Raw genomic sequence first — 27,260 nt, forward strand, 5'->3', positions numbered from 1 at the left:
TGAAATGGACAATGTAAGGATATACAGCATATAAAAGCATATCATTTAAACACTGTGTTTTTAGTGTTATGTCTTCAGGGCAGCATTGTAGAGAAGCAGTTAGGGTTCTGGACTTAAAACTGGAAGACTGCTGTGAAGTTCAAATGTCACACTGCTGTTGTACCCTTGAGGAACATACTTTATCTGACCAATCTAGATCTCGACTTGTTCCAATACAATACCTTAAATTGGAACAAACATAATTCACTTTTAATAAAAGCACCAGTTAAAGAAGTTACAAATATGAGGCACAGGTGGTGTTACGGTATACTGTATTAAGGAAAGGATCCTATACGTGGAGCAAGGTTCCTGAGGGAGTCCAGTAGTGAAGGTACCTACTGAGTTGGAATAACAAGATCAAACCCGGTACGTCTGAAGTCCAAAAGGTAAAAGATATCTTAATAAAGTAACGAGAGCCAAGCTCCAAAACACAAATGGTTATCTAAACAGCCGTGATCCGAAAGGGGTGGTCGAGAGAACATGCAAAGTCCAAAACACACAAGTACGGAATCGAAAATACTGAAGGTAGGGAAGCTCAAGCGCAGGGCAGAACCCAAAATACGTGCTGTCACACTTCAGTTACATAACCACCTCATGACAAATAACCTTTTTGAACCCCTCCAATCTGGCTTCTGTCAACTTCACAGCACAGAAACTGCCCTGATCAAAGTCACTAATGATCTTCTAATAGCTTCTGATTCTGGTTCTCTTTCTATACTCATCCTTCTGGATCTCAGTGCTGCTTTTGACACTGTTGACCATAATATCTTACTTTCTCGTCTTGAGACTGTGTTTGGAGTTTCTGACACTGCTCTCAAATGGTTCAAATCTTACCTCACTGATCGCTGTCACTTTGCATCTCTTAATGGGTACAGGTCTGAAATTGGTCTTGTGAAGTCTGGTATTCCTCAGGGCTCAATACTGGGCCCCCTGCTCTTCAGCATTTACATGTTTCTACTTGGTCAGCTTTTAAGATCACATGCCCTATGCTATCACTATCTGTGGCTGAAAAGCTGATCAACACATTTGTGTTCTCTCGAATTGACTACTGTAATGTTCTACTCGCTGAGATATCTAAATCTACTCTGAACAAACTGCAGTATGTCCAAAATTCAGCAGCCAGAATCCTGACCAGGTCTAGTACAAGTGTTCACATTACTCCTATCCTGGAGTCCTTGCACTGGCTTCCGGTCAAATTCTGTGTAGACTTTAAAATCCTCATGCTCACCTATAAGGCTCTGCATGGCTTTTCACCTCAGTACCTGTCTGAACTATTATCGCCCCACTCCCCACCTCGCAACCTTCGCTCTTCTAATTCTGCTCTCCTTACTGTCCCCCAAGCCCGTCTACATTGTATTGGTGACAGGGCCTTCTCCTGTTATGCCCCCAAGCTCTGGAACTCTCTCCCCAAGGATATCAGAGGGTCACCTTCTCTAAACTCCTTCAAATCCAGACTCAAAACCCTCTTCTTTAGAAGAGCATTTACTGAACTGGTTCCATTCTTCACCCCTCTGCTTTTCTTAGTACCACCATCCACGGTCTCCTCTATATATTGTTATTGTGTTTTATCTTGTGTATTCTTCTTATTTATTGTTGTTGTCATCCTGTAAAGCGCTTTGAGAAGCCACTTTTAAAGGCACTATATAAAATAAAGTTTATTATTATTATTTTTAAAATACTGAGCGTAGAAGGAGGAACTGGCTGAGCTCAAGTGAACCTGGAGTGAGGGTGTGGTGGAGATGCGATCAGTAGATTGGTCAGCTAATTAGGTGAGAGGAATGGCCTCTTAAAGGGACCGAGGCTGACCTCCTGGACCGCCTGGAACTCCTAACGGGTAGGTTGCTATTCTGGCAGGTTTTGGCCGCAGAAAGTGATACTCTGGCATCTTTGAAGAAGCAGCTGCATGAGGTCCTTGGATGTATTAATTACAAACTACCAAAGGGGCTAGATGGGTGGAATGGCCTCCGCTCTTCTGTCCTTAAATCAAGAGATGTTGTGTTAAAAGTGTATAATGCACAACTAAGTAATTTCTGACATTTTTTTCACTACAGTACAAAACAGATAGCTCTGAACATAAGAAATTAAGAAAGGTAACAAACAACAGGAGGCCATTTGGCCCATCTAGATTCTTTGATTGAAGTTGAAGATCTTATCCAGCTGTTTCTTGAAAGAAGCTGAGGTACCAGCTTCATCAACATGGCCGGAGTCAGTCCAATGGGATGTCCTAGACTGACAGGTTGAATAACTGTAATCTTTTCAGTCTTGAACAGATAATTCTATGATGGGACCTGATTCAAGTATTGAATAATCAAAGGTATTAACTCAAACAAATGTCTTTAGAATCAAGAGTGAAACACAAACAAAAAGATACAAGTGGAAACTATGGGGGAGTGTATTTAAAACGGAGAATGGGAAGCACTTTTTTACACAACAGGTTTGGCTCTGAGACTTTAACAAGCTACTGTACCAAGCCATGTTGTTGAAGGAGCTTTCTATCAGGCAGTGACTGGATGAGATCCCCACTCAAATTACTTTACAGGTAATGGGGATCCTCTCCACCACCACCAATGTACAGGCCCACCTGGATGATGCGACGGCAGCCATAGTGCGCCAGAACATTCCCCACACACCAGCTATCAGTGGGGAGGAGAACAGAGTGATGAAGCCAATTCACTGACAGATTATTAGGAGGCCATGATTCGTAAGGGCCAATGGGAAATTTGGCCAGGACACTGGGATTACACCCCTACTCTTTTTGAGAAACGCTCAGGTATTTTTAATGACAGAGAGTCTGGACCTCAGTTTTACGTCTTATCCGAAGGATGGATTTCTATATTTGAACCTGCTAAAGAGAGCTTGTTATTCTGTTTAGGGAATGTCCTGAGTGAAAAATTACCTTTCCTGCTTGGTGGATAGAAATCTGTTACTATACTGGTGTATTAGGACCCACATAAGCTGCAGGGTGAGCGCCCCCTGGTGGCCTCATTAACACCTCTTCCAGCAGTAAAACTAGTTTTTCCCTGGAGGTCTTCCATCCAGGTACTGATCAGGCTCACACCTGCTGATCTTCAGTGGGTTGCCAGTTGTGAGTTACAGGGTGATATGGCTGCTGAAAGTCTCTCTCTGCAAACCCAGATGCCACAAAATAAATGAGAGCCTGTCTCCCTAGTCTAAAAATACATCCACCAAGCAGGAAAGGTAATTTTTCACTCAGGACCTTCCCTAAACAGAATAACAAGCTCTCTTTAGCAGGTTCAAATATAGAAATCCAATCAGATCTTTTTGGATGATCTCAAGGAAGGACATCTTTGTCTCCTCTATCTCTTGTGGTCTCTCCTGTGGTCACTATCCTTTTTACCCTGTTCTGCCTTGATCTTATATCCTACACTTTTGACACTCTGAATAATTTACCCAGATTCTTTTGATCAGTGTGTTTCACACCCACCACAACTAAGTAAACATCATTTGGTTTGAAACTCTTATAAAAGCAGAGAAGTTCTCCCTGTATGTCCCTGTGTCCAGTGTCCAGTAGATGCTCAATACAGTATCTCGTGTCTTTCTCAGTCTTTTCAGCTGTCTCTCTACAGTGAATAGTGCATCTTTCCACACTACCATCACTGTCACAAGGAAACACTGAAGCTTTCCACAATAATTTAATATTATGTTGTTTTATTTAATTCCGAAAATGGCAGAAAATAACCACCAACAACAATTCTGACATCTAAAAACAGACCAGGTAGTGTCCATTTGTTTTCTAAAAAGATCCTTACATAATGTGAAGAAACCATGAGTTGCATGAGCTTCAAAGCAATAACTATAACCGCAATCCAGTGAGTGTTAGTCTTTGAAATAGAATTAAACCTCACTGTGCACTACAGTATGCACTGTACAAACATGATCACTGACCAGCACTGTCATTTCCTCAGCCAGGTGACTTAAACCTAAGAATTAAGAACTCCCTTTTTGTTCTTCTGCTTGATTGGACAGTATTAGATTTAGACCGAACTGCATTTATAAATAATATAATGCTGGGAAGCTTATTAGAAAACAGTTTAGAGGGCAATGTTCTTTTGGCAGCAATTCATTGTGGTGCTGTCAGTGATACCAGCATGAGTCCAACTCACAAATAATTACAGAACAGATTAAAATTCCTTTTCATCTTCTTTATGCAGATATCACCACTGTAAACCCAACATCTAATATCACAAATGTTGTTAATAAATGTAAGACAGAATATTTTCTATTGTCTTGAATGTTTGATTTATTGACAATCTCAGCTTTTACTTTTCACCGTCAAAGTGCTTTGAAAGTATGTTTTTGCCTTGAAAGTCAAAGTCCACTTCATAAACAAAATGTAGCAGTAAGACTGCATTTTTTAACAGTAAGGCAGTAATAACTCCAGAGTTCCTGCCATCTGTTAAGTAGATGAACAGATATTGCATTCACATGCTTTTACTTAAAAGCATTTCAAATAGTCATGTAATAAAAATGGAATTTTATTGCACACAATAAACAAACAAAAATGTGATATTGTTCAAATACGCTGTAAACATTAAGGTGCAAAATGAATAGACAGCAACACTAACAAGACAAGGCACACTACAAGTAAATCATGAAGAAAAAAATAACTATAGCAAATCATTAACTGTTTCACAAAAATAAATTAAAAAACATCTTGGTTTCTGCTATGAAACTGCACTGCATCATCAATATCCATGTCTTACTTTTCCACAGGATAGAATGATACTTACTTGCATGGCTTTCTTTTTATTGCGTTACAGTCTCCATTTGTGTAAGATTCTTAAAATAATCCTTCTCAATCCTTCCTGCTCCCTGGAAGACTACAACTTCTATGAAACAGAAAAGCAGTGTGTGCATGAATTAAATAAAAGCCTTTTTAACCGCAAACAAATCAGTTAAGAAAAATCTTTAATCTATGCTTTAATCGTAACATTTAAACATGTTTTCAGAGCAAAGCCGCTTTCTGCATCCAAATGTCTGTACCACCCTGTGTCGATCCTGCTAATTAAAACACATTCTTTCCCAGTTCTGAACTGTTTCCAATATTGCTACTGATATTTTGTGTTTGCAGAGCCCCTGCTAGAACTGCTTCCACTATAAAAAATGTAATTCAGAAGTGCCTTTAATACTCCATTTTTTTCACTATTCCAATGATAATAATCCAAATGAGTACTCCACAGAACATTTCACTAAAAGTTTTTAAAAGTGAAGAAATACTTTGCATTCTGTTTGAGGTGAACCCTTTCTCTACATACAATGTGATTTAAGAAGTAGGAAGGAATTAGTAAGCACCTGCAGATGTTCATATATAATACCTACAGTAATGCACATTTAGAATTAGGAAAAACATGTATCACGTGTAAGGTTATCCACACATTGTTGCGCAGGGTTTATCAAGCTTTAAAGTAGTTCTGGGACTTTGTAGGGATGGAAGTACAAGAATGGAAAAAGTCTGCAAAAAGACTTTGGAAAAGGCTTAAGTGGCGGAATCAATCAAATGAATTGGCAGTATCCTGAGAAGAAAAAATATTTGAGTTTTCCTGGAGAAAAGGTACTGTAGAGAGTCCTTGAAAAGAGGGAATTTCCAACCTCTGTCTCTAGCAGTGGCTGCTCCTTGTTTTTTTCTGTTTTCCCAGCCCATTTTCCCTCTTCCTGACTCACAATAGGCCTTTCTCTTTGTTTGCGGTTTTCTGAGACATGTTGCTACAGAGTGGTCCAAGAAATCGCACGTACTGACTGCAGAAGAGCTGCCTTGAATAGAACATGAAGGAAGTTTGTTTTGGCACATTTTTGTCTCTCAGCTTGTGTCATGCCTTCTCAGGTACGTTTTCAGAAATTCATCAGTGGTGGAGGAAGAGGGTTTTCTGCTGTATATAAAGCACTTTGGGATAGAAGGCACAATACAACTGCAATGCATTATTAATAACTGGAAAAATATTTTTAAGATTTCAGCCAGATTCCCTTTGTTCTGTATACTTCAGAGGTCTTATCATTTATTTTCAGAATCTGGAAACTAAAAAGAGTTCTGGAGGACTTGTGAATTAGTAAATAATATTAGAAGCGTTCTTTTTAGTTGCTGTTTTTAAACCACGTGATCTGTGTGTCATTGTTAAGTGGCAGGACCTAGGAGGTTTGAATCTGAAAATATGTGGCATCACATGTGTGTGTGCAAAGGTAAACAAAATCCTCTCAAATAATTTACTTAAGAAATGAGAAAGTACAAGCTGCTGTTTTCACAATGAATTAAGGGACATCATGTTTTTTTTTTTAGTTTGCTTTGCAGGGCTTATGTCAGTAAATAGTTAATAATTAGAGTCAGATGAAGCATACTGCAAAGTATCCGAGCACTAAGCTTGAGTATTCGAAGTAAATGACTGGTCTCTTTCACTACTGCTACTTACTAAAAGGTAAGGTGTTTTTTTATATAATCGTGGCTTTGAAGATATATTGGTAGTGTCAAAAAGTTTACTTTTATAATTCAAAAGATGCAGAAAATAACCACTGGTTTATTGTGATTTAATTCAGAAACTCAGAAATTTTAGCTCCAAATTTTGTTTCTGGGAAGTGTTTTTTTTCTGTTGTTTAGAAATTAAGTGTAACATATTTGTTACAAGTATGACAGCTGATAACCTTTTCAGTGGTCCTGTTTACAACTGAAAAGAAAACAAAATGTTTCTAAATCTACTTTTAAAAAGTAAAGGCATTTTACATGCATACCTTTTTATAAAACTGGTTTAGTTTAAATCAACCAATCACTAAACAGAGCTTTTCTGTTAAAGTATTTGAATTTGTATAAGTGTCAATATGATTTAGGTTAAAGTAACCTAAACAAATTGTATTTCAGCACACACTTTAGTACTTTTATTTATTCACTTAAAGTAAAGATTGTTTTGTAAAACAATTGGAGGACAAAAGTCTGTTAAAATGTGTAAGTGCATACTTGTGCTTGTAACAATTTTCTAGGTTTGTATGTCAGTCAAGAAAGAACAATTTTTTAAAGCTCTGAGTCCTAGACATTTCGGGTTATAAAACTGAACTGAACTTGTTGCCATTCATCTCCCTCAGTTTAACAGTTTCACAATATTACAGCATGTGAAACAATTTCATCACGTGTGTTGCAATTCGCTTTGTTAACCATATTGATAACAGCTCCATCTATATAAAGCAGGTGTTGTTTTCCAGTAATGTATACCATTTTGAGGAGAAACTAAAAGAAATATGACCCATTCTCTCATATATATATATTTGTTCAGAAAAATCCTTTCATTAACTTTGAAAAATACAAACGTCGTGTAACAATAAATCATTCAGTGATTTGCAATGAATTGAGATAACAAGTAAAACCTGAAAATAAGCTCAGAAGAAAATGTTCTTGATAAAGAGAGGTTCTTGGCAGCATGAAATAGATTTTTTTCACCTTCTGATCCATGTATAAACAATTCTGCCATGCAAATGTTCTGTGCTTTGTGTAAAAGTGTAAAGGAATCAAAACTAAACAAATCTTCTGAAAACACAAAGTGCATAAAGGAAAAACATCAGAACACACAGGTAAGCTGTCCTTTTCCAGGGAAACTACACAAACAGGTTTCACTACAGTGCCAAGAGTCAGGGGGTGCAACTAGAGGTGACTCAGATTGGGGTCAGTTCCTGCTCATCTGTCGGTCCATTAGCAGTGTCCACAGGTCAGCAGTTGCCCTTGCCAAGACCCACCATTTTTTCTTTCATAATTCAAAGGATTTAGATAAGGTTTAAAGTCAGTATTTAAGTATTTAAGGTTTGTATTAACTATGCATACTCTAAAATAAAATAAACACTATTTGCATCCTGTGTCCATTTCTGTGTGGGATTGACCTATATTCAGCCTAATTATGCACTTTTAAAGGTATGTAATGGTGTTTGCCTATCACGTTTCATGGACATGTAAGCAGTATAATTCATATAATAGAGAGATATTTGGTCATTATGGTGAATAAATCAAATTGCCTTATGTTTTCAGACCTGAATACCCTTAGTGTCTACTGAATGTGAAACCTTGTTAGCAACACAGATCCACTGCTTTTCTTTAACAGCCTATTATTTAAATAATAATTAAATATTTCAATTAAAGTAATTCCCCATTTATCATTTTGAATAAAATTGATATAGTTAGCAACTGACCTAGAATATGTGTTCTGGAATAAAAAAAAATTATTAAGGAATCTCCTGGCTTTTGAATAATAAACATACAAGTAGTACTGGGGAAAAAAATGGAAGACTAGACTGGTTGTCAGAAACAGACGAGAAGCTGAACAGACTCAGTGCAACCGCAGTTTTCATGGGAGAACCTGAGCTCTTCCCATGATGTCTCCCATTGATCACATTGCATTCTTCCTTTTCCTGTTTTTGCAGTTCTATTTAAGATAAAAATGCTTCCAAAGGTGAGAAACCTTTGTTATCTCCCAAACAATGGGTTTGGAAAAGTGAATAGCTTTTTGCCAGACTACTGTATGGAATATTTATGTCACAAACAGTCCTGCCCACTTTCATGGAGACCTGTAATTTTGTTCTTTATCTGTAAAACTACTGATTGCCTTTGTAACGGTTTGTCTGAATGATTAGAAACAATGGAAACCTAACTGGCAATTTGTGGGTTCAAAACCTACAGAAGATGTGACACTGTTGTTATACCATTGAGCAATGTACTTTACACAAATTGTTCAAGTAAAATATACAGCTGTATAAATAAGAACAAGTGTAAGCTGTTTTGGGATCAGCAGAGTGGTGCAGTGGTTTTTATTGCTGCCTTGCAGTGCTGGGGCCCTGGGCTCAGTTCTGGACCTGGGGTGTTATCTGCATAGAGTTTGTATGTTCTCTCCATGTTTGTGCAAGCTTCCTCCAGGTGCTCTGGTTTCCTCACACAGTGCAAAATCGTCCAGGTAAGTTAATTAGTTTCTGGGAAAACTGACCCTGGTGTGAGTGTGGGAATGCCTCTGTTTGTGTCTGTGTGTCTGCCCTGCAATGGACTGGAGTCCTGTCCAGGGTGTGCCCTACCTTGCTCTTGTTGTTTGCTGGGATAGGCTTTGGATGATGATCAGTCAAATATCTTAGTTAATGAATTAAGTTAATAGAGAAAAAGCAATTAGCCCATCTATCTCATTTAGTTGCTTGTAGCTACAGTAAGTGATCTCACTTAGTTGTTTTGTTCCAGACCCCAAATGCTTCAGATTTTATTTACTTTCAAAATGCCTCACGAAGGTGTAAATAAATCTAATATATAGCATGAAGATGTCACATTGTGAAGTCCATGTAGCACCAACAGCTACAGTAGATACTGCATGCACTTCACTTGTCTGACATTTACCATTCTAAGATGGTGATACTGACCATGCAGCCACAGTCAATATTTTTTTTTTCAAAGGAGAACATAACATTGCAAATGAATGAGTCCAGCCCTAGAGCAGGTGACATTAATCCCACTTATCTTACATGGGCTGTGATGCACAGCTTTGTTAAACCTAATGACCTAATGTTTTATATTCTTAGTAGGTATTTTGAAGGTGGCACTAGGGAAGAACACGTCGCACAGACATTGACCTCTGGGAAAGAAAATGGGTAGCACTTCAGGACTGGATGGTGAAAAGCTCACCAATAAAGAAAGGATTTGCAACACAGACATGAAGACCAAAACAGCCTGCTGTTCAAAATTAAAGGTACAGCTCTGTGAGAAAATAAACAGGCAATGACATTTATATGATTCCCTGCCAGCAGGGAGAAGCCAAAACAGTGATGCACTTTGTGCTGAACTGCAAGAAATACTCCAGGATTAGACAAACATTCCTCCCTAAAATAATGAATAGAATACCAGTGTTCCCTCACCTGCAAGAATCAGAACAGCATCTGTCCTCTTGGGGGATCTTGAGGGGGGGGGAGATTAAATAGAGCTGACAACCCAGTATATGATCTCCTGTCACAGCATGAGGAACAGAAAATAAGCCTGTCTCACTATAAGGTTTTTGGAATGTTTTGTTTGTTGTTTCTGCTTTAGCGACATTGTAATTCATCGGTCATGCCAACAAAGTTCTTAGAATATGAATTAAATAAAAATCAACCAATTTTCAACTTTAATGTGCTTTTTCATGGTGAGTGCCATTCCAGAGATCCCAAGCTACAACAGGTCACAGTGAAAATGCAAAAAAGTGAATATACAGAATGAAGGGTAAATGAATATTACAAAAATTAGCAGAGAGACATTAATTCAAATTATTCTGAAAATCTAGAAAAAAATCTGAAAATCTATATCTAGAATATACAGAATGAAGACCTGAAAGAAGGTCTTCACAAGAAAACGTATTTTACATTAGGAAAAAAATCATCTGAGGCACGTTGATTTCAATTTTAAAAAGAAAGCTCTTGATGCTTTTAACAAAGCATGATTTTTGACAAAGCATGTTTGATTCGTTTTTATGTGCAAGATGATCTGGCGTTTCATATACAGGATGCTGTGTGGGGCGGCTCACAGCAGAGACACAGGTTCTAGGAAGGTTCCTGACCAAAGACACATCCCGGGACAAGTCTGAGCTCAAGAACAACAATCACCATTAAATCATAAATAATAATCAACAGGCTAGGCATTATTTCGCCCCCTGTTTCCTAGACACAGAAGCCAAATCATCATTTCTGTCTCCATACCGATGACAGTTTGTGAGCAGAGAGCGCTGAAGAGCAATGTGTGGCCTTTATTTTCACGTCTTGTCCCACTGACCCCCGCCACCTCAGTAAATAAACCCAAACTGCTTGTTGCCTGTGTGCTTTAATGGTTTTCTCTTGCTGTTTCCTAGATGTTCATTGTGGCACTGTCCTTTGCCTATTTTTCCAAAGCCTTGTCGGGTACATACATGAAGAGCTCCGTAACACAGATAGAGAGAAGATTTGACCTCTCAAGTTCCCACATTGGACTCATTGATGGAAGTTTTGAAATGGGTAAAAGGCTTAATTTCTTTTTTTTTTCAGAATGATTATGTATTTTAAAAAAGACGTACAGCAGGCCGAATCTAAATGACAATAATACACCCAATCCCCGAGTTATGTAAGACATGACTGTAAATTTGACTTTATGTAAGAACCCCCATAATAAAACTGCTGAGTTAGGGAAACTTTATATATGTAAAAAGCAAGTAAGTATCTTCTGTGGTTGAATAGCGTGGAGTGAGCAGAATGCAGTCTAAATGCCCACCAGGGCACCCTTTTACACTCAATTCTCGCTTTGTTGTTGTGCATGTGTGGCACTGCCTGTGTGTCACCATCTCACAATTTTTCCCTGAAAATTTTGAGCAACTCATACTACAATCATGTATAATTATTATTATAATTCACAACTTCCAAGAGATATCTCTCACACTCTGCATTGCTAAAACTTTACCTTTGCCACTCCCTTCTCCTCCAAGACAGGACAGGAGTCAATTTCTCAATTTTTCAAAACCAGGCAGCTCTTCAACCTCAAATTCTCCATGGAAAACAACCGTCTCTCTGTACTTGTATTCTGATGTCACCAACCCTCCCTGGAAGTCTGATTAGATGCAGACACTTCATTTCCAGTTCCTCCCTTCCTCTCTTCTCCCAATCCCACTCACTCTGCTCTCTTCCTTCCCCTCCTTTTTCTTTCCATTTATGGTTAAATGTCCAACCCACTACACCTCTGGCCCCAGTCTATGTTTGTTGTTTTATTTCTCCTCTTTTCCTAATCCTTCTTTTCACTCTCCAGATTGGACACTTGCTCTGCCCTGGTTCCAGGGTGTTTCTTCCACAGCCTTTGCCCTCCCTGGTTCCCTTGCTTGCTGCAGTAGCAGTATAGGCTGCTATGGCGATGAGTCCCCCCCCCACCTTACACTCCACAGTTGGCATCCTGTTCCCACTCCAGTATGGTTCTCCTGTTCTCAGGTCGCCACACCTTTTCCACCTTCCACCACAGAGTTCCAGTTTCACACAAATTAGGATTTGGTGCCTGCACTGCCACCTGTTCACTGACTAAAATTCCTTCGTTTGCATCGTCGTCATCGTCACTCCACGCTATGGTGTACTTTCTCTAATGGTTTCCTGAAGAACATTACAGATCAACCAACTTGCTTTTTTAGTGTAGCTCGTGTTCCAGAAATCTGCACCAGTGTTTTTGTGTTTCTGTTAGGGGGTTGTGACAGCTCTGATGGTTGGCCTCAGTCATTCAAGATAACACCAACATATTAAGTACCCTATCCCCTTATATTTTTCATATCATGTTAAAGTGGGACATGTATATATCTCACTTATCCAGCATTACAATATCACCTCTTAAGAACATTGTGAGAGGTGTTGCTGGGGTCTGTTAATTTAGCCTTCAACAAAGATTACGCTAAGATGTCATAAAGCTGACTTGCTTTAGCAGCCCCAGTGACTTAACGCTATATAATAAAAGACAGGAACAACACCAACAAACAGGTTAAAGCAGATCAATGTCTGCTGCATATCAAAAGGACAGAACCTAGAGCAAGACAGAACAGGACAAGAAGTAATTACATATCAAAGAACAGCACAAGCACTCAGATTGTGAAACAAACTTCTTTCTGACTATATAGAGCTGGGGAACCCTTGCAGTTTGTCTGTTCTGTGGGGCAGACCCAGCGCGCATTGCTGGACTTATTGAGCTCAATAAAACTGAATCTGCACAAGACTGTGTCCTGCTCCTCCTCTAAGGTCCTGCTCATTAGAATTTGACCAAACTACTGATCTTTACATATTCAGTATGAGGGGACCCACTTCATCCACAACTGAAGTTCCGGACACACCCGGGTCACACACAGTAGCCATTACATACCAGCATCGCCACTACACAGCAGATCAGGCACAAGTGAGAAATCACATCACTTGTTAAATTAACGGAATCCTTTGGAGATCCCAGATCATACAAGCCAAGAGTAGAATTTAACCAGGACAACAGGACAATGAAGTTAACATCCCCACCCTTTCAAATAATATCTCTTTGAGCAGATGATTGTAATACAGTAGTATCTTTATAATAAGATGTCATAAGTAATAAGTATTAATTGCACTATGGTTTATATATATATATCTATCAGCTTTGAGGTCATATGTAGAAAAGTATGATTTAGATAAGTTTAGAGTTATCTAAATACTGATTTTAGAAGAGTAATATTTAAGTTGTGCACAAAGCCTTGGTTTGGAAGTTGAGGAATTCCTGAATTGCTTGTCTTTATAAGTTGGATGGGTTCACTCATCCTAGTGTTTTTCCCTGACAGGTAACCTGCTGTTTCTAGCTGTTGTGAGTCACTTTGGAGCCAAACTGCACAGACCCCGGCTGATAGGGGCTGGTTGTCTGGTCATGGCCATTGGATCAGGCCTGACTGGGCTGCCACATTTCTTCATGGGACGGTAAACATGTACATATATACATATTTCCACTGTACACCATTTCAGGAGCAGTTTCACAACAGGACTCTGTTAAGATTTTGTTGCCTACATCTTAGTTTGAATGTACAACATACAAATCTAAATCTGAATGATCACAAAGTTCTTGACCCAGCATGGGACAGTCTAAGTGCTATCGTAAAATGGAATAGGAAAATGTTACAATTTTAGGAAAAGGAGATTTTCTGCAAGCCATTGCTACTATAAATGTATAATTATTCATTAGCATCCAAATTACATAATTCTTTTGAAAACTGATCAAATGTCAATTTCTGTTCTTATATATACTTCTTATTACAGCTATACTTATGACACTGTCATCCAAAGTGCAAACAATGAAACCGGCAGCATATCTCCTTGCCTACTGTTCCAAAACCAGTCTGGGACTCTACAGGGGCCTGAGAAACAGCCATTGAACCATAAAGCAGGTGTTGCTGATTTTTTAAATCTTTACATGTAACAAATTATGCATTTTACTGTAATGCCAGGTCTCACCAACAATCAAAGAGTAATTTTAATCACTTCTGCTTCTCTTTGGAAGTGCTACTTGTTTTTTGTCATCTTCACAGGTTGAAAATGCAAAGATTTACAGATTTAAAGATGAACAGAGTCCCACTCCTTTTTAAATTAATTTGCTAAAGCGCTTTCTTACGGAAGCTTATTAGTGCCAAGGAGCAAAAGCAATTATCTCGTTTATACCATACCTTTCTTTTTCCTTGTATTTTTTTCTTAATTGGCTTATTGTGTCATGCCCCACACTCTCCCTTGCAAACACCCTTCCATTCCTGTCACACCCCACACTCTCCCTCACAAACGCTGTTGCATTCCCAAACCCACTGTTTCACAATCACATTCCTAATTGAACCCATCACATTCCCACATGCACTAGATTCCACAAATTCTCACTCTCAAACCAATTATCCTACCACATCCCTTTCCTTTCAGTATTTAAGGTTCCCTCTCACTCCCTTGCTTGCTATTGTGAAGCCTGTGTGCCTGCCCTTCTGAATGATCTCCTGTTATTAACTCTTTGACCTTGCTTTTTGGATTTTGTCTTTGGATTGTCTTTTGGATATCTCCTGTTGCTGGACCCTTTTGCTTTCCTTATCAATGATCCTCTGGATCTCGTCTTTTGGATTGTCCCTTTGCTACTTTATGTTCTGTGGGATTCATGGTCACGCACAAGGATCCTCCTATTCTACTGATGGGTTCCCTGACATATTGCTTATCATGAAGACTAGGCAATGTATCTTCAAGACCTTTAAAGACCAGAAAAAAACTATCATTTCCAGACTTTTTTGTATTAGTTCTGCTTCCACATCAGTGTTGATGTGGGGAAAACCTACATGTTCAGCCTGTAGGGGTCTCTGTGGCTTTGGGTGTCAAACAGTGAATGTCCAGGATACAGGGACCCTATATCTCAGGGTTGGAAGTCACACTACCCCTACATAGCAATTTGATGTATTTTGAATTTGTTTGTTTTGTTCACTTGAACATTTATAAGCACATCTATTTAAATAAGGTAGTCTTGGCAGGACAGGTGTCCTACAGCCTGGGTAGACATGCACCAGGACATGCACACAAGAAGCTCAATTTATGGATGATAATTGATCTGCCAATTATGTTTTTGAGAGATGGGAGGAAACTACAATACCAGAGAAAAAAAACATGGAAACAAGGGGAGGAGATGCAAGACAGAAAGCCACCCAGTCTGGGATCTTGCCAGGCACCAGATGTGCCAAGGCAGGTGCCCTAACCACTGTGCTATCCTGCTGCTCTACTTTCTATGTGCTTTAAATGAAAATCCATCAGATCATCTACATTTGTGTTATGTTTCATGCCACAGCACATGATTCATAAATTAGTGCATCAAATGATGCAGAGTCATGGAAATAAACTGAACAGAAATATTTCTTGAAATCAAGAGAGGCCTTGCCAGAACTGTGCAATTCACAATGTATTTGTATTGAATTATTCAAGGTTATAGCCCCCATACTATAAAATGTCTGTCTGTGCTAACTGGAGGATTCCAGTGGCTGAGAGGTGACCGGAGGTTGAGTCTGAAGTGGGCACCCAGCTTTAGGAGATGTCTGCTGGCGTGGTCCAGATGATGCCTGGAAAATGGGTTTCATCCTCTTCCAGGCGCTGCCCTGGAGGATCGACAGTGCTTGTGGAGACCAAAGACCTGTCGCTCCCACTGGTCTGTCGCGCCTTTGCTCTTGGGTCTGTAACAGCACCAGGAGTGGCACTGGTCATGACAGTTAGTGGTTAGGTTCAGACTCTGAGAGTACACAAACAAGCTGCCACCTCCTGCTGTGAATTTTATCATGGGGGACTCAAGAAGAATCTATAATATTGGGATCATTACTCTGCAGCTCTGAAGTAACCAGATATTACGGGCCAAGTGATCACATCTCACACATTTCTTACATTCTTCTCATTCTTCATGTTCCCAAACGTCTTGAATTGTGATGCCTTGTTTGCGTTTCTCTCACTGTCACTAAATGCAGGGTGTGGCAAAGAAATAGGATCCCACATGTGGGTGTACGTGTTTTTGGGGAATGCATTACGTGGAATTGGAGAAACGCCAATCACACCTCTAGGAATATCGTACATTGATGATTTTGCCAAAGCAGAAAATTCTGCTTTCTACATTGGTACGTTTCTTTGTTAAAGCAAAAATCCTTAAAAATCCAAATTTGCTCTTAATTCTATAAGAGGTATAGTAGATAAGTAATTAAAATGGTAAATATCTTGTTTTATTAGGAAATAGAAAGAAATCTTCACTTATGTTACTTCATATACTTTAAGGTTTTGTATCAAGAATCAGTCCATGGATTTGAGTAAGCTATTGAAATTCAAAACCTCATTGAAAATGTGATCTTGGATAATTAATGTTGGTGCAGGTTCATATTTTAATTTCTGTTTTTCCAGTACTATTTCTTTGTGTAATTCAACTTTTTTATTACAGCTTGTCTACAAACAATTTTTCTTCTCGGCCCTGTGTTTGGTTTCTTGCTTGGATCGCTGTGTGCCAAACTGTATGTTGATATAGGATTTGTGAATCTGGGTAAGATAATCATCTAATACTCCATTAAGCAAATAAGTGTTATAGACTATGTGTCCTTCTACTATTAATTGTCACACAAAAAATCTAACTTGTGGGTGTTTGTGATTGATAATTGGCAGTACTAAAGTTTGATGTGAAAAACGACCCATATTTCAAAAAATACAAAAATGGTCTAGCTGTTACAGTCAGAGCTGTATTTATCAGTGAAAAGTGGTTCTACTACATTAGCACAGGACTTGTGTTTTGTAGTTTCACTTTCGAAACTGAATTGTATTTAGGTACCAACACAAAAACAGATAATTCAGTTGGGTTAATGCCCAAGGAATTTAACTCTATTGAGGAAAAAGGTTTAAATAATTTCCTTTTATAAAAAAACTAGACAAAAAGGTACTTAAAAAAGTGGACAAGGACTAAACTATTACAGAACATTTGGATTATTCATCTACTCTAATTCCATTCTAATTTATAGATAACCATTCGAATGCAGATTAGAATTACAACATCCAGTATAAAAAAATATAGTCAGTGTGAAAAATATTAAATGTAATCTGACATAATACATTATTCCTTCATTTATTTTTCCATTATGTGAGTTAGTGTAGCACATTTTAATACATTTAGGGCTGTAGCCTGGAAATATGGTTTCAAGAAATTATTCTATGATGAGCCTTATATACCATGTATAAAAATACTTCAGATTTTGTTTTAAATGAGTGTACCATAGTTCTAGCTGCATACTCCTACTGTACATGGCCAGTTTGTCCTTTGTTATGAAAGTCAGGTTAAGAATTGCTCTCCTGTTCTATTAATAATCATAGCATTTCCAAAAATAAAATATTAAGAAATAATGAAAAATCAGTGCATGATAACATACTTATGTAAAAATGACAGCAAATATTTGTATTATAAGGATAGTTATGTCAACGCTATTATCAGTAGTCATGTTGTTTTTTCAAAATAATGTTTATACTTACACCCCTGCTGAGATGCTGTGCGCTGGATAGTAAAAAAAAAAACGACTTTCTGCTTTTCTCTTTCCAGACAGTGTGACTATCAGTCCGAGAGATGCCCGCTGGGTTGGCGCTTGGTGGCTGGGGTTTTTCGTGTCATCTGCCATCATGCTGTTCGCTGGCATTCCATTCTGGTTCCTGCCGAAATCATTGCCGAACCCAGAGGAGGAGAAGGAGAATGCTGGGAAGCAGGAGCAAGCAGAGAGCGAGAGTCTTCAGCCGCAAGATGTGAGCGGAGGCAACACGTCTGTGAAACTCGTGGATATAGCCAGAGGCAAGGAAGCTTTCTTGTTCTTCTCAGACTCTTTTGCTCTTCGTGTTGTGAATAAAAACAACAGCTTTGGCAATGCAGTCCCAATACCTTTAGAAGGCACTGCATTGTATATTCCTGGTCTTGTGAAGGACATACACAAACTTGCTCATTTTATTTATGATGTGTACGTGAATTTGTACTTAACCAGAATTTGGAAGAATGGCCTTACCCAAGTGTGGAATCGTCTTGAAGTGCATTACTGAAAAGCTTTCAGTTAATTTTGTGTGCCACACAAACTTTTTTTTGTCCCACATCAGGCTTCCTGCCGTCACTAAAAAAGCTCTTGGGCACTCCAGTCTATTTCGTACTGGTGTGTGGAAGCATTCTGAAATTCAACTCCTTTATTGGATTGATCACTTTTAAACCCAAATACATGGAGCAGCAGTTTGGACAGTCTGCCTCAGGAGCAAACTTCTTCATAGGTAAGTGCTCATCTGCCACACAGATCGTTTCTACTAAACAGTGTTCAATATTTACAGTGGGATGGTGAGCATGCTTTTGGTTTTTTTTTTTAAATGTACTCGCTCTGAGTTTGTTTTCTGTGTAGTTTTGCATCTTTCTTAACTTGAGATTCCATTTTATGCTGTAAGTCATTTGTATCCTTCACCTTTAAACAGAAAAGGGGTTTTACATTTGTTCCTCTAATGTCTTTTAAACATGCTACTTGTGGTACTGGATGCAATTCTTTTGCCATTTCTCCACGTATCTAATTCAATTTAATTATTTCCACTAGGGTTGCTTAATCTCCCAGCAGTGGCTACTGGGATATTTGTAGGTGGATTAATCATGAAGAAGTTCAAGATGAGTGTAGTTGCTGGTGCTCAGCTCTCTTTTGCAACTTCCTTTACTGCATATCTTCTCTCAGTGACCCAGTTTGGAATAAAATGTGAAAACATCCAGGTAGCTGGACTAACAGTCTCTTACAATGGGTAGGTACCTGTAACAGGAAAGTGTGTGTTTTAAGTATCAAACATTTGATTTTATTTTTACTAGTTTAATTTAAACAATAATTGCAGAGCAGCGCTTGATCCTATCATTCATCTAAAAGCTGGAACCTGGAGTTCGAATGGAGAATCCTTTTTAATCTTCTCTTGCAGTAGTATCAGGTAGGGTTGTCCTCAGGCAATGTACTGTAGTTGATAATATAATGAAGTTTTCAGCAGTGTATACATCTGTCACAGGGTCAATCATGAGTCTCAACAAGAAATCTCCCTCATATGAGGTTTGACTTTGACACACACAATGATACAAAGATCAATTCTACTGGGGTAGAGTTCTGATAGTTGGGTTTAGTAACACAAGGTTGCAGTATCAAGACAATCACATGTCAAAAAGAGCTTGACGACACTGTCAGATGAATGAACTACTGCAAATGAACAAAACATAATAAACTGCATGCTTTGTCTGCTTTTGTTTTCTTTTAATTTGGTTGCCCTGACCCGGAAAACAAAGGGCAGATATCTCACATTAATTTCACGCTGACTTTTTTAACGCATGATTTCCCCCAATAGCACCAGCTAATTTTTTTCTTACTTATTGTTCCCCTGCAGAACCAGCCAGGTCTCAAACGAAGACAGGATGTTGCTTTCAGATTGTAACAGAGGTTGCTCCTGCTCCCTGAGGGGCTGGGACCCTGTGTGCTCAGAGAACGAGGTCACATACATGTCTCCATGCCTTGCTGGCTGTAAAAGCTCATCTGGATTTGGAAGAAATATGGTATCTTTCTAGCTTACAAAAACCACAATATAAATACAGCTGATTAATGTAAGAGATGTGTTGTAGCCATAAATTGTAAAATCCATTCTGGCCTGTCACGGAAAACAAACTGCAGTACAAAGATCAAAAGGATATGTGCATATTAACTCGCAATGTCCACACACTTTTCTTTTTCTGTTTGTTATACATTGTATTTCCATTGCACAGTGCCTTGTGATGGATTTTATGATGGCCATAAAACTTGCTTTACAAATTAAAAGTTTGATTGATTGATGTTCCTGCTGCTACAATGTCAACTAACAGCCATAGCCGTATCCTATTTAATTAGTGCTAAGCAATCATAGCCAAATGTTCTAATTTAATTAGAACTTAGAGCTGAGTTCAGTAATAACTTTTGTTTGCACTTTATAACATTTATTATTCACTGGTCATGTGGCTAAATGCAATACTGCAATAGCTCTCAGAGTAATTCAGCAAAATCAGTCAGACTTTGCCAAAAACCTTCTAGCTTTTATAAATGTCTACCAAGATCGATTGATAACTTGGGTCTTAACGAAGATCTCTTGTACAGTACATAAGGAACAATAATCTGAATTAGGGTAAATAAAATGGTGGAGCTATTCAAAAAAGCATGCTGGCATCATATTTGCTTTGATATTGACTTTAATGGCTTATAAAAATGTACGTAATGATTGATGATATGATTTGATTTAATGATTTGAAAGCCTGGTATTCTAGTGTGGATGTCTCATTGTTAGAATTACTGTTAATATTATTACAATATGTTTTCTGCCTCATGAAACCTTGATTCATGTGATTCTTGGATCTTTTTTATAGGTGTTTCACAACTGCACCTGTGTGGCATCTTTTCCTCCCCCCTCTGGCAATCTGTCCGTTGTCGTGGGCCAGTGTCCCAGGAAAGACGAATGCAAGAGAAGCTTCATCGTCTACATGGCGGTATCCGTCCTCAGCTCCTTCATAAACGCATTGGGGATCACTCCAGGGTACATGGTCATCATCAGGTACAGTAAAGCCTCTCTGGGCTTCACACTCAGGGGTGAACTAACTTGCCTCTTTCAGTTCCTGCCGCCTTATAGAAGGCTGGTTCAACCAGTATTTCATACCTTAACTAATTAATATTTCATTAACTCTGCTTACCTAAATAATGAAGGATCAAGTACACGCATTGTCATCCAGCACAGAATGGTCACTTTGATGCCGTGAATTCAAAAGTTGTGAAAGGAATATATGTAACATAAAAACCCTTGCTGGAGGACACCTAAGTGGGTTACCCAGAAAAAGTGCTTGTCTGAGCTCAGGTTGAGCTCCAAGGCTCAGCCATTACCAGTTCAGTCCCAGGTCATGTTACTAGCCAACTGTGACCAGGGTTGCCTGACTGATAGTGTATGACAGGCTGCTGCCACTAGGCTAGGATTGGAATTACTTGGACACGATCGTGCTGCCTCTTGCTGAGACTGCGTCTCCCGTGACTTGGCTAGTGCTCGCACTGGCGTCACCGAGGTATAATCTCATCCCTGCGATAATGACTCTCGTCAGGCAGGACCAGTGTTGAGGTGGGAGCAAACAAATGCAAAAGCTTCAAGGCCCAGCTTTAATGAAGGCCCGGCAAGGAGTACAAGGAGGACCGATGCCTCACAAAGTGAACAATGCATTAAGGGACCAGCTCCCCTCAAAGCATAAATTTAAACAAGACAAAGCCCCCCCACCCCCACCCAAATGAAAAACATGCACAAGGGTAAATGTAGCATTGGCTCTGCTGGCCGATACTGTGTTGCAACACTTCAAATGAGTCTATAGGTGGACATGTCGACCTGTCTCATTCTAAATTGGGGATGGGGCACCAGTAGCTGCCAGAATCTTAAAACCGTAGGGAATTACAAATTGGGTGGGATTTTAAAAAATGTAACCCTAAAAATATGCTTGTGGGTCACATTTTGCAGGCTTTTCAGTAATTCTATTGGTATCATTATAATTGTGCTCTGATTAGTACACATAGCTTTCATTTCAAACTCAATAGCTTAAACTTTTCTTTCAGGTTAAGGCTCACATACAGTTAAAGCAGAAAGAAAGAAGAACTCACTGAGCCCAACAGTGGCATTTCCTGAATTGCAGCTGTTGCTTAATACTATTACTTTACATTGAATACTCCAGTTTTTAGTTGTGTATAATTTACTGCATTCAATTGTGAAATAACATGTTTATAACAATTTTTGCTTTGGCGTATTGTAAAGTTCCTTACAGGGTGTGTCATGAAAGGTGCAATATAAAAACAAAACTTTCAAATATTCTCCCCTTTGCCACATAGTACTGCACCCAAAAAAATTACTTGTTCTTCTTGTAAAATAAAGATTGTTATGCTTCTGTTAAAGAAGACAGGTGGTATACAGGTTTATTAAATGTCATGACAAACCCATAACATAGTATAGTAGTATTTAGTAGTTTGATGATAATTACTACTTAATGTAAATCTTTTGAATGTTTGCTGTTTTGCAACATTTTAAGAGCTTTGGGTGGTGCTTCGGGTTTTTTGTACACTTTGGATACATACGATAAAATGTGTTTCTTAAAAGTTATTGAAATGTGCTGTCATCCTTCAGGTGTATAATGCCAGAGCTGAAGTCCTTGGCTTTAGGAATCCAGACACTAATGATAAGAACTCTGGGTAAGAGACATTCCTCTCTATTCATCTATATTCTGTAATCATAACTACCTAAAATATCATGCTTTCTAGGGTTACATAATACAGACACTTGGTGATACTTCTTCTCATAACATGGATTGATGGCTAAAATATTAATATTTATTATCATAGATGTTAATGTTAATTTAATTAGTATTTTGACAGGGACACTATTTAATCATTGCAGAGTTTTTTTCTATAATATTACCATTGAGTAAGAAATCAGGCTTGTCATGTTAAGAATATAAGAACAAAAGGAAGTGTTTAAACCAATGAGATACTAGGATGGGAAGGTACTGATTGATCCAAGAATATCACGCAGGACATTTCCGCAAGAGTTAGGAGATCAGCTTCCCTTTGTATAAAGTAATACCCTCATAGTCTTATCTGAGGCTGTTATTTGTTATTTTTTAATCTTTTGAAGAAGTTAATTGTTTCAAGCCTTAAAATGCATCTGGTTGCTCTTCCCTGGAAGAGAGCAGCTTTTGTGTCTTTTCTATAAGATGGTAAATTAAAAAAAACTGATTTAATTCAAGACTTGACAAATACCTGTTAGATGAAGAGCAATGCAGGCAAGTACAGATGGCAAAAACAAATGGATATGCTGTACAGGAGGATGAGAAACAATATACTTGATGAGGCTTCTTATGAAAAGTAAAATTCTAGGGGATATAGTTAAAAGCATACAGTAGGACTTCAATTAAGGGATGTTATGTTTATGGAATTGTGGCATTGCAGCACTGGGACCCTGGGTTCAATTCCAGATCGGGAATGCTATCTGCATGGAGTTTGTATGTTCCCCCTGTGTTCGCGTGGGTTTCCCCTGGGTGCTCTGCTATCCTCTGATAGTTCAAAAACATATGGCTTCTGGGAAAGCTGGCCTGTGAGGGTGGGCCTGCCTGTTTATGGCTGTGTGTGTCCTGCAATGGACTGGTGTCCAGTCAGTAGGTCCTGCCTGGCACCTATTTCTTGCTGGATGGGTGGATGGGTGTCTTTTAAAATTGTCTAAAGGATTAGTCAGTAAGGCCTCATTTAGAGTATTATATATAATGTTGGTCGCTACATTATAAAAAAGATTTTGCTGCTCTGGAATCAATCCAGGCTTCAGGGAATATCCTGCACTGACAGGATGAAGGACAGTTTAGTCTTGAACAGAGAAGACGATCATGTAACCTGGTACAAGTATTCAAAATCCCAAAGGCATTGAAAAAATCAACTCAGTTCATTTCTGCAGAATTCACATTGTTACACGGTACAAAACAGAAGGATCAAGCAAAAACACTACATGAAAGCACATTTAAAACCAGGAACAGCCCCTAATTCTTTATCTCAAGGATTGTGAGGGTATAGAACAAGCTACCCAGCTGTATTTTAAGCCAAGAGCATTGACTCTTTAAAGGTACAACTGAATGAAATCCTTGGATTACTTAATTTCTAATTACCAAAAGGGCTAGACAGGCCAAACTTATAGCCATTTTTATGTTCTTAATTATTGTATACCACAATCTAGAAAAATTGAATAAAAGAAGAGCAGTGGTCCTAGCACAGATCCCTGTGGTCTCTATTAATACCTTCACCCCATTTCGAGTATTTAACCCTAATTTGCACTCTCTGTTCTCAGTTTTCAACCCAAGCATGCACAATACCTTGAATGCCTTAAGAACTAATTTTTCTCCAGGATGCTACTCTCACACCCTTCTTGCATTCATAAAAGGTGTCTATTGAAATGACTGTTTAATCAGCTGTTTTTGGCACTATCAACACAACTCAAATACCAAATGCCGAACGTTTTTATGAAATCACATAACTGAAGAAGATTGTTTTGTATTCCAGGAAACAATAGTACTCAAACAACTAATACTCCTATTTGCACATTGTTTAAAACCTAAATAGCATTATACTGTATATGTGCCCACTGAGTGATTGAGTTGAAAGAGAATGTTGCATTTCTGATTCTTCACTGTCCTTCACTGTCTCACCCACAGGGGGTATCCCAGCACCTGTGTATTTCGGAGCACTGATAGACTCCACCTGTTTAAAATGGGGAATTAAGAAATGTGGAGGGAGGGGAGCTTGCCGGATGTATAACTCCAACATGTACAGGTAAAAACCTCCACACGCTTGCTGTCCCTGCAGAGCCAAGAGCTTGATTGATCAAAGGTGAAAAGAGCTCTAGTTTAATGATGCAAGATTTGGTGTGCAGATCTGTATGGATGGTTATATGGATGGCACAGTGACAAGCAGGTTAGTGCTGTACTGTGCTGGTGCCAGGGTATGCACAGCTCTTGGCTTCTACACTCTGCATGTTCTTCCTGTGTCCACAGAGGTCCAGACACTCAGATGACAGCTGCTAGGTCAAAGACATGTAGCCCTGGTCAACTGTATGGCATCATACTTTGTGTGTTTGTCTTTCCATGGGTTTCTAGCTATTCAGTGTGTATCCTACAAAGCACATACTGATTTCAGCACTGGCATACTGTGACCCCGTCTTAAATTGGTTATTTAAAATGTATGTATGTATTTACAGCAATTCTGTCAAAAAGCATGTTCGTTTAATAAATGAAGCATTAATGTGCCCCCCTAAGGAAAGGTTCCTGAAATGCTGATGTTAATTAATGCCAAAAGAAGCAGAATTAAGGAAGTACTAACTAACCGTATACATCTTCTTAATGTCTCCTTCAAAACAGGCACGTATTCCTGGGACTGATAGTAAGTTTGAGTGGATTATCCTATTTTTTCACAATTGCAGAGATAGTGCTGCTGAGAAAGCAGTTTGGAAAGAAGAGGTTAAAAATAAGGGACACCGATAATATCAGGCGAGCAGAGATGGAGTTTGTGAATATGGATAACAAGATTCTGAGCTATGAAAACAAACTGTCTGACTGCCAGCACAAAGACACGAAGGCTAAAGACGGAGTTCAAGGACAGAGCACAGATACCGAGAACAACACAGCACCATGACAAAAGAGCTCTGAACTCACATTTCAAATCCTTCAAACAATTTTACACATTTTACCACAACGTGTGCTAAGGAAAATGCTATTTTAAAAATGTTTTTTTTTCTTTTTCAAATTATAAGAATACGTACAAAAATAAAGGATTTTCAGATGATTTCCAGTTTAGTGTGTTGTATATTTTACATAATCTTATGAGGCACTTTATCAAAAAAACAAGTAATGCCTGCAAGAAAAAGATCAGGTCAGTTCCTGCCTATCATTGCTGAAATTCAAGTAGCAAAGACCAAAGATTTTCAGGATGGATTCTTGCAGACATGGAATATGGAATCTGGCATTTTTTTTACTACAACAGTTCTGAGTGCAGTGATGGTTTAATAAAAAATAAGAAACTGCAGAACTGGACGTTAGTTCTTTCAGGGCTTCAGGTAATTGATGAAGAAGGTAAATGAGTAAGAAGACATGCTCTGAAGCCAACTGTTGTTTTGAGCCAACCTTTTCCTTTCTAGAATGAATTTTTAAAATATCAGACAAAACATTTGGATATAAAACATCTTCAGAATACTGCCAACTTGAGAAGTTGAAGATTGTATTCTTCAAACAGAGTCTGAAGTGTCTTTGTAGTGCTCCACATTTTTCTGTTTTAACAATAATAAAAATTCTGCTACAAATGGTAGTTCTTCAGTAAAATTCATAGTGGCACTGTGAGAGAGAGATGCCAGTTAATTAGAAAACTCAGTAAATTAATCAGTCAGTTGATATGAATTATTAAGTAGCACTCAGAGGAAGAGAACTGAAATTCCATATAATAATAATAATAATAATTATTGCATTAGGACCCACATAAACTGCAGGGTGAGCGCCCCCTGCTGGCCCCACTAACACCTCTTCCAGCAGCAACCTTAGCTTTCCCAGGAGTGGGAAGGAGTTCGGGGCAGAAATAGACTAAATTGACCAATTTACCTTCAGGTAAAGGATGAGTGAGTTTAAGATCAGGATTGACCTCAATGTTGGTTTGTTTTTTATGGGAGGTGCACTGGGAACATTTACTTGTTATAACTTTCTGAAAAGGTGTAAAAGTAAAATGACTAAAGGTCATTGAACAGTGATTAGTGAAGATGTGCAACTGGGTCTAATTGAATAGTCTAAGGCCTGGATGTGTTGGAGTTAGAATAAAGTAAAATTAAGAAATTGGGGGATGCTGAGTTAATAAATGTCACGACCGCCAGCCAGCCCAGATCAACCCTCAAAAGAGCTAACCAGTGCCAGGAGCAGGTTAATAATAACAAGCGCTGCTGCACATATTAACCCATCACCACATGCCCAACCATGAGGCAAGCAGCGCCATTTAAACCATCCAAACCCATTTACCGTTGCTCGGTATTGAGTCTTCTCCTAGAGAGCTATTCCTCGCCTTTGTTTGTACCTCGCTTGCGATAATTCTCCCGGTTTTTGAACTACCCTTTAGCCCCTCTACCTTGAACCTTGCCTACTGCTTTGGATTGTACGCCTGTCTCTGTATCCCCTGGATTTCGAACTACCTTTCACCTTTCGACCACAATCTCGCCTGATGTTTCAGATTAAATGCCTGTTTCGATACCTACCCGCTCCTGCGCCTGAATAGGATCCGCATACCTCCTAATTGGGGATTCCTTACAATAAAGGTGAATACGCCAGTGCCTGGTGGGTAATGAAGATGGCAAGTAAAGAATACAGACAAGGAAGGCTGTGCAGTCTGTCCAGCACTGAAGTGCAGCACATAGCTGATTGATGGCTGACAATGATTATCTTCCAGCAGCCACAGATAACCACAGGTGTTGAATATTGAATATTAGATAGGTCAAAATGTGAGAGCCCAAAACAGAATTTAGTCAGCACAGCAAACTTAACATTCCTCCTCTTACAGTTTCATGAGGAGTTTAATCACCAAGCATTCAGGGCCTAGGTTTCATTGTAGTGTCCCTGGTCGCTGGCTTAGAAATTCTGGTCCAAAGGGAAG

General features: G+C 38.8%; 1 protein-coding gene across 9 annotated transcripts; it reads left to right on the top strand.

The window, feature by feature from the left end:
- Positions 1 to 5,736: 5,736 nt before the first annotated feature.
- Positions 5,737 to 25,418, top strand: LOC102687564 (solute carrier organic anion transporter family member 1C1-like). 9 transcript variants are annotated; one of them, XM_069192694.1, is made up of 16 exons: positions 5,737 to 5,881; positions 6,332 to 6,467; positions 9,583 to 9,749; positions 10,878 to 11,019; positions 13,329 to 13,461; positions 13,798 to 13,925; positions 16,008 to 16,154; positions 16,469 to 16,567; positions 17,609 to 17,851; positions 18,148 to 18,312; positions 18,624 to 18,819; positions 19,441 to 19,606; positions 20,444 to 20,628; positions 22,225 to 22,289; positions 24,293 to 24,410; positions 24,995 to 25,418. In XM_069192694.1, the coding sequence occupies exons 3-16, from the start codon at positions 9,648 to 9,650 to the stop codon at positions 25,266 to 25,268; spliced, it is 2,163 nt and encodes a 720-aa protein (XP_069048795.1). In that variant the 5' UTR covers positions 5,737 to 5,881; positions 6,332 to 6,467; positions 9,583 to 9,647; the 3' UTR covers positions 25,269 to 25,418. The 9 variants fall into 9 exon arrangements, with proteins under 9 accessions (XP_069048795.1, XP_069048796.1, XP_069048800.1 ...); XM_069192695.1 differs by lacking the exon at positions 6,332 to 6,467; XM_069192699.1 differs by lacking the exon at positions 6,332 to 6,467 and having other exon boundaries at positions 9,586 to 9,749.
- Positions 25,419 to 27,260: the final 1,842 nt, after the last annotated feature.

Source organism: Lepisosteus oculatus, chromosome 7 (assembly GCF_040954835.1).
Source record: "Lepisosteus oculatus isolate fLepOcu1 chromosome 7, fLepOcu1.hap2, whole genome shotgun sequence".
NCBI classification, from domain to species: domain Eukaryota; kingdom Metazoa; phylum Chordata; class Actinopteri; order Semionotiformes; family Lepisosteidae; genus Lepisosteus; species Lepisosteus oculatus.

Excerpts from the sequence above, each read along its gene's own strand:
- LOC102687564 (XM_069192694.1), top strand. The coding sequence starts at position 9,648 with ATGGGTAGCACTTCAGGACTGGATGGTGAAAAGCTCACCAATAAAGAA. Across the intron at positions 9,750-10,877 it reads CCTGCTGTTCAAAATTAAAG|ATGTTCATTGTGGCACTGTC; the intron begins GTACAGCTCTGT and ends GCTGTTTCCTAG. Across the intron at positions 17,852-18,147 it reads ACTCGTGGATATAGCCAGAG|GCTTCCTGCCGTCACTAAAA; the intron begins GCAAGGAAGCTT and ends GTCCCACATCAG.